This window comes from Mytilus edulis, chromosome 11, assembly GCF_963676685.1.
Source record: "Mytilus edulis chromosome 11, xbMytEdul2.2, whole genome shotgun sequence".
NCBI lineage: Eukaryota > Metazoa > Mollusca > Bivalvia > Mytilida > Mytilidae > Mytilus > Mytilus edulis.
The window spans coordinates 39,740,801-39,749,462 of record NC_092354.1 but is presented as its reverse complement, the minus strand read 5'-3'; the positions used below and the strand labels follow the sequence as shown (position 1 = coordinate 39,749,462).

Below are 8,662 nucleotides of genomic sequence, written 5' to 3'. Positions count from 1 at the left end.
TAAAGATAGACTGAATATAATAAGAGTACATTCAAAACATAAAAGTTGATACAAACTATCAAAACTATGGTCAAAACTAAAGTAAAGAAAGGAAAAAGAAGCTCATAACAGATTCATCAAAACTAAAAACTGAGCAATTGAAACCCCACTTAATTATCCGGATTATGGATGTATGTCTCAGGTGACCGGATGGTCTTTAGATGATAATGAAACGTTAGTTTTATCCGTCATTTAATGTTCATTTTCGGTGACAATCAATTATTTTGGCTTTTACTTTTAGATGCGTTCACTGCTATGCATGTTTTTAAAAACATGCTAATTAAAACTCGGTCAAATTTTACAATCGGGAGAAAGATAAAATCTAATAAATAAAGGACCGCAGACTACGACATCATGTCAATAGAATGTTGAGAAACCAACACAGGGTATCAGTCAACAAAAGGGTGACATTGAATGTAAAGCTTATGTTTTATTCATCCTAATGAGTTTGTTGGGTAATTTTTGTGTAAGGTATATAAACCTGCCAGTATCAACATATCTGTATTGGGAACCAGTTTTACTATTCACAAATTATAATTAGCCTAGATCTTAACATGGACATTGTGTCTACATTATCCAATTTTTAGTACAAAGCTTTATGAGACATTTTAAGTCGATTGTCAATTGAGCGTTATCAATACTTGTAAAATGCAATAATGAATTCAAATCGTTTTGTTTTCACACGATGTTTTTTTGTTTTAATATTGAAATCTACTTTATAATAAACAATAGTTTTGAATCATTATAAAACATTGCTATGGCTATGCAATCAGTTCGAAGTATATACGTATATCAAACACTGTACAGTATGATAGTTTCTTACAATTTTGCAAACGCGTTTGTGTTTTTTCCAGTTTGCTATTTGACATTGTTTTGAACAATACGTAGATATTTTACATCTACTACATTTAGGAATCTCTTCTTCACTCATTGAGAAACACTGAAAACAAAAGTGAATGATAGACGGCTTTCGCGCATACCATATACTATACAGAATAACTAACATATGTAATTTAGCTGAATTGAATTGGTATTGTCTTTGTTTCATTTCATCCGTGAAGATCATAAAACATAAATCCCAAGAGTTAGATATTTCCCACGACTTTGCCAAACACATTAGCGCTAATGGTGTTTCATAATTCGAGCGAAAAGTCCAAGCCAACAAGTTGTTAGCAACATCGCGATGTCTTACATTTTTAACAAAAAGTAAAATTGCAATGCAGAGTCTAGCGTTTTCACACTCTTGAAAACATCTTAGTTTCTCTTTTGTAACGTATTTTAGTAAGAAAAAGAAAATGTTGCAGTCAACAACAGCCCTGTAATGCCAACAACAATACGCGTATGTTTTGTCTTCGTGTGTTAAAGAGATACCAAAATGTCTGAACATTTCAAAGATCAACGCATTCGGAATGATAGCAATTTCGGTTGGAAGAAATGAGACGCATGTCAACACCTTCAAATTTGAAGTATTGATAATATACTCATATGCCATTGTTGAATCACTTTTGATGTATCTACAATTACAGAATGATGTACTGTATTTTAAAGATTCCTCGTCTAATTGATGTAACCACCATTCACAATCTTTATACCTTCCAATTGCATATAACACTGAAATAAACTTCAGGTGTCCAGATAATTTACCACCTCTGAAGTATATAAAAGACCCGAATAAAAGGAAATCACGGACTTGACAATTTTGATTATGAATAGCCATTGCAGATACATTACTAGCCAAACAAGTGTACATATAGGGTAAAAGTAATGATAATGACTGTTTAGTTTCGTAGTGTGTATGTCCCGTAATAGGGCTACTGCATGCATGCCGAATACATCCTAGAACATTCCAAATACATTTTACGAAATGTACAACGTTTCCATTGGCCAAGTTGAATAGTTGTTCAAGTATTGCTGTGTTAAACACATGTAGTGTCTTTTCAATAGTAGCAGTGTTTTTGTAGTATAAGGCTTCGTTGTACACCTTTTTACTGTTTAACTGAAGCCATTTATACCAGTCTGAAGATCCCCGTGATCTGACATAGTCACCTATATTGTTTCGTTTCACAAACAACAAGCATTCAAATCTTACATTTAAAATTTCCTCTAGTACGTTTACTGATATAAGTCTCCAACTCGCATTCATCCTGCCATCAAATAAGTTTTCTCTTGGAATGAAATAGTTAGGACAAAACCCACGTTTAACCCACCTTAACATAAGCTTAATACATCGTATAATGCAATGCCATAGTTTGTTTTTCTCCCAATCATTGCTGCTACTCTCTTCTATAACATAGAATAAACACGTCTTCCAATGGTATGTAGTTATGCACTCCAAATTTATAACATCTCGATTAAGCATTTTGAGAACAATGTAACATTTATGTTGGACATCTGTCAAATTGAACATTAGTTTTCGCTCTTGTAACGAAAGAGATATTCTCCACTCCACATCTATTTCTGGTGAAAAAGGATGACCTTTTCTAACAACAAAAAATCCAAGTGTTTGAAGCTCTTGGATCATATCTGTTGAGGGCCAGCAGTGATGTCTTTTACGGGAAAGCCATTCCTGTGCCTCTTTTGGCCACGTTTTGCATCGGTAAGATATAACAGTATCCATGTTAAGATCATAATACTTTTCAGACTTCACAGCAGGCTTGTTTTTAGGTCTTGAAAATAAATCATCTTTATATGGCTCCATTAAAAAATCAAATAAAACAATCCTTCCAAATCTATCAATTTTTAAATATTTGTGCATGCCAATAAATCGATGCCAGTCTGTAGATGTACATGGTATGCCGTTATATACTAGTTGTAGTTTTACGTATCCATCAGGTGTATCTAATTCTTGTACTATCAACAACGAACAACAGTTCATTTTAGCTTCTGATATGTCCTGGATGACCGGGAACATTTCGTCACATTTCATGACATCGATGTCATTCGGTTCATCTGTAAATGTATAGATACGATGTTATAACACCCTAATTAGTTTTACTACAATAAAGCGAATACCATTTTATGTTGATCTATTTCGATGGTGTAACATTATATCATGAAATCACGTAAAAGGTGCCTCAAATTTAAACAAAGCAAATCATGAATACATTATGATTAATAAAGTAGACGTTACAGATTAACCAAAACTTAATTGATGTTCATAACTCAGTCTGATTTTATTGCAGTTACACATCAATTCTTTTGAGTGGGCAATATCTTTCAAAAATGTGAAATTTGCCGTTGGTACCATATAACCCTTTAGTAACTATACGTATGCATGTCCTTTTTGTTTTAATGGACATGTGCTAAATTTTTTAAGAATTTTTTTTTAAACACACTGATTAACATATACCTAGTAGTAAATACAAATGCATTGTATGTGTAACACAGTTAACTGCAATCGTGCTATATCAGCCATCCGTGGTGAAGGTATCAATACCAGTCAGATTTACTGAACCCCTATATGTGAGACGTCATGTCACAAAAATATATATGTGAGGTATATACAACAGTGTTATGATATGGCCTTTTCAAAAGCACACACTTTATCAACCCACAACCAAAATAACAAGTCGATCTCTTGAGATTAAATTGGTACGGATGTGATATTGTAAAGGCCATTTGATATTCTCTTTTTAACAAACCAGTTCTATTGATATTTGGCAAGTATCAGAAAAAAAACATGGTATGTAAGCATTATCCATTTATATATTTACCTGGTGTAACTGCACCTTCAAATGTACCTCCCATGTAATAACATGTTAAATATCCACCAAAAGTTTCAAGAATCTCCTGTTTTATGCTTTCACGTTGAATAGTCTTTCTATAATCGTCATTTGCCCCAATACTATCAAGTATTTCAAACAGCCAAACACTGTCATCTTCTTCATCATAACACAATTGGTTTGCTGGAGCTAAAATCGGATTATAATCAGGTATTGATACAAACAGCAAAAATTAGTTTTCTTAAAAACCAGGATTATTTAGTACGCCAGACGCACGTTTCGACTACATAACACTCATCAGTGACGCTCAGATCAAAATAGTTATAATGCTAAACAAGTACAATCAGACACTGGCATTATAATTCTATTCTTAAGATTTATATAATGTTTAACATACAATAGAAGTAAAGGAGTAGGTTCTTTTTCAGGTTCATCTAACGAAAGATTTGTTTAACACTTAAATGTCTATTTCAGTTAAATCAATTAGTTATGTAAAAGATTTTAACTGATTTAGTCAATGAAAACGCTCCGATTCAAGCTTAAATATGAAAAATCTATCAAATATCCAAAAAATGTCTCTTTTCAGATGTTTTTTGGTAAAAAATGAAAGTGTTCATCCTCAACCTTTATATATGTTATGTATTATCATCAAATACAACTTACATTTTAATATTAAGAATGAACACAAATGCGGCCACTTTAATATAAGACGAAAACCGTCTGAAATTTAAAATGCTAAAATTGTGAGGATTTCCGTAATTTAGAATGACTTATTGATGCTACATGTATCACCAAATAAATGTGCATTGTATTGTCTAATACAGCCCATATCTGTGTAGCAGAAGCATTCTACTTTCCAATAAATAACTAAAAGTTTACATTTTAACAATTTTGTAAAACTTCTATATTTTGGGGCCAAAAAGCGGTGTTACTGGACCTACTACTTTGGTACATTCTTTATCGTCATTTATAAAGACACCAATCTTAACTATTAATCTACAATAAAATGTTCCAGCATTTTAGTTCAGTTTTTCGATTCCTGACCAATGATTGATTGATTTGTTTAAACATAAATATAAGTCTACGATTACATGAAGTATTGTCGACAAATATTATAAAGGGCGCCAATCTGATTTAGAAGGGACGTATTGTAAGAGAATTATATTGTTGTGCTTTGGGTAACTTATGATTAATTATTGTATGTGCAATTGGATATTGTGATTTATTTCCAGATTATCTGGTTTGAAAAACAGTGTATATACAACGTCATTGAAAGTTTCTTGTGGCAATTAATATTAAACAATGAGCTGGCATATCATTACCATGGTAACTATCGACCAATGACCCAGTGCCAAACAGACGTCATCATTAACTGCAACCCATTTAGTCAGCTATAAAAGGCCGCAACATGACAAAATGTAAAACAAGTTCAACCGAATAGCAGATTAAGGATAGATAAAGGCCTCCTGGCTTCCAAAAGGTTCTTTTAAAAGTCTATAATGTAATTTAAACTCGTTCGAGTTGCTGTCAAACTATCCTGCTGTGTGGTCAAGTATAAAGCAGAGTTTACAACTAAACATAGTCTGTTAAAACAACATTTATCAACAATAATCATTTCAATAAAATTTTGACCTTGTTTAATAAATCTCTTTTCCTATATAACTATTGAGCATGTTGCAGAATTTATGCCAGTCAAAGCATAGACACTACATGAAACACGCATCACATATTGAACATATGTGAATAAAATGTCATACTTATTTGTATGCTGTAATGAACAAAACATTGAGAATTCTAATGGTTTCTGTAGACTTCAAACTTCACTTTGGTTGACCTATAATATTATGATTTACCTTCTTGGTTACTTCTGGGCACATGCCGTTTATCTTTGCATGACTTCTTCTGTGTTTGTCTTTTAGGTAGTAATCCACGACACATTAAAGTTTTACACTTCTCCATTCCACAAAAGCTCTAAATATGCATTTAGCCGGATACTATGTTAGTTAACATTATTCCATTATTTCCAATGTAAACATATGAAAAACAAGGATACGATCAGATTGTACAGGTAACTAAGACAAATATTTAGTACATTTACATTATACATTTAAAAAGCTTTGTGGGTCGACAATTAACAACAGAATTATCTCATTCATTATAGGTTTCGTCTCAGTAATTTTGAAGTAAATTCACTTTATATATGTAATTTAAACCTTTTTTTCGAATATACTTAAATATAATCATTGAACAATAAGAATGATAGATTAAATGGTTGATAGTTTATGATCTCTACGTTGCTTTATTGTAGTTATAACGTGGTGAACATCATTATGATAAAGTATAACAAGGTGTGCTTTATTCGCTTATCAAACTTGAATATCCAAAACTACAGTCATGTAATGACCCTTGCTGGAGAATATGTTTATTCTCACCCTACCTTATCTAATACTGCATTTTATAGTACAAAAACAAAAGTATGATAACAATCAAAAATATCTCTTATAAATATCTCTTATTAATCTTATAACAGGGAGCGAACAGCAATTACTAGTCCAGAACGAGCATTCCGCGCACGTACATCTTTTATGTTGAGATTCGTTAACTATCTTTGATTGGTAGTAAAAGGAATAAAGAGTTGTTTGTTTTGGTTGTTTTTTTTTCCAATTGTGTCTGTCGCTAATTCCAATAAGTTTTTGATTTGTGAAATTATAAATTGCTGATATGTTTAACAATATATATGTTGCTTGTCTTATCTGCAGTTCTTTATTCATTTTTAATTCATATGATATGGTGTACTGATTGAAATGACATTAAGAATCAATATTGGCAAATTGACGAAGTCCTTTTTATCATTCATCATTCTTCTCGTTTACTGTTTATATGTGGTACCGGGAAACAAAGCATTATGATTATCATCAGCTTTACGAAATCACTACGGACTATGCATGACATAAAGAATATGTTTAAACATGATAAATGTATTGACTAATATTCTCTTATTGAAGATATCGGGTTTAAGTCTTTATGTCGGCAATATATGTACTTCAATTTGAAATTACTGTGATGTTGGTTAATGTTCATTACTTAATGTCTAGCAAAGGCTTGTAAGTAGTTTTAGTTTTGAGTCAGTTTTTTGCCAATTCAGTTCTTATTGATCAAAATCAGACGAGTCGCTGGATTATCATTAACACGTTCCTAAATATGTTTCAGCAGTTTGCTTATATAACGGATGTTATTAATTCAACACATATGTTTATTTAACTTGGTCTGATTTGTTTTGTGTGACCTTATAGCATACTGATAAAATAATTATAACCTTTTTTTTGGCCCTATGTTCAATTTATGTCACCACACCTAAATCCAGGAGATGTGGTATGATTGAAAATGAGACAAAGTAGAGGTCTTATATCAAATATCAATAATTAAAACGAAACACTCAAATTATTTTATTTAAAAAATATTTTGATTATATTAATTATATTTGATTGAAAAATACATTCAAAACCGCCGTATACCATTAAACATTATCAAGAAGACAATATTCTACTTTCCACCAGTGACACAATATCTGACCACATAAACTATCATCCTTGGTATTTTGTTAAAACAATCTTTTTTGCTGTATCATTTTTTATTTCTATTTTGTAAGTGGTGTCTAGTTTTATGTTTTTAAATGTTTTCTTTTTTTGGCAATTTCTTCTGTTTTTTCTTCCAATTGTGTTGTTGGTACCCATTTTGAATATTACTGAAAAAGTTATTCAACATGATTTATAACCGTAATGCATAACTGGGAAGTAGATATATCAATTTTAATTTAAAAATCTTGAAGGAATGCGTCTTAAAAAGTGTATACAATCAATGTCTATTTTCCGTTACCATAAAAGATGTATTTCGTGCAAAATCTTTTATCTACGGTCCCTACTTCATGAATGGTAATTGAAGGCATGACGTCATTCTCGATCAACGTCTACGTCAAAAAGGACAGTCCATCAATATTGAGTGAACATTATTTTAGGGATCAAATGATATTCAGGAACTACAAAAAAAGATAATGTATTGTCGCATGCAGAAGGAATGTCTTGCAGGTAAGTAGAGTAAGTAAGTAAAGAATGAGTGAACTTAACATGAAGTCAAACAAGTATGCGAGCTTTTTATATGTTAAAATGTATAACAAATTTACAACTAGTTTGTTTATCAATCGAATTAACCAGGTTTAATCCACCATTTTCCTCAGAGCTCAGTATTTTTATGATTTTTCTTTTTACGATTAAAATATCTACTAAAACAGAAGGATGCAAACATGTTAAAACATAAAGAAAACAGAGACAAGTTGATTATATGGCCGTTTTTTTGATGAATATGCTACAAAATTATGCATGTTATTCTTTAAAAAAAACCAATAGATTTTCAAATGTTACCAATAGTCATTTGAAATGGTATGCCCATTTGATTACATGGTTTGACTATGCTCGTGTATAAATTATGTCTTAAAAATATAAACAGTATTTACTTCTTTTTTTTAAAACGATACTTTTTATATGATACGACTTTCTTTATTTCATTTGACATGTTCAAACCCTCTATTAATTACACTGGCTTAACCCATTTCAAAAATTTAAATGAAACAGATAATGATCAAGTCAAGTTTAGAATTTCATTAATCTGTCACTTGTGAAAAAATACAGAAACGTTCTGTTTTCAAGTATGAGAGTTCAGTTATTACGAAGGGAAACACTCCCCAATGTTTCCACTTTTAATCTATGGTTACCTTTGTTCACATGTTTCGTTTCAATATTTTTCTGTTTAAATAATTGGTACATTTCACACTGATTTATTTCTGAACTAAGCCTGTAATCCGAAATATTGCTTTACTATACTGTTGTTTGTGTCATTTTTTTAAT

The 8,662-nt window shown here is 31.2% G+C and overlaps 1 protein-coding gene across 1 annotated transcript; it reads right to left on the bottom strand.

The window, feature by feature from the left end:
* Positions 1–709: 709 nt before the first annotated feature.
* On the bottom strand, positions 710–5,825 carry LOC139494838 (uncharacterized). The gene is made up of 3 exons (XM_071283003.1): positions 5,615–5,825; positions 3,753–3,950; positions 710–2,988 (listed from the first exon to the last, which is right to left on the bottom strand). The coding sequence occupies exons 1-3, from the start codon at positions 5,718–5,720 to the stop codon at positions 809–811; spliced, it is 2,484 nt and encodes an 827-aa protein (XP_071139104.1). The 5' UTR covers positions 5,721–5,825; the 3' UTR covers positions 710–808.
* Positions 5,826–8,662: the final 2,837 nt, after the last annotated feature.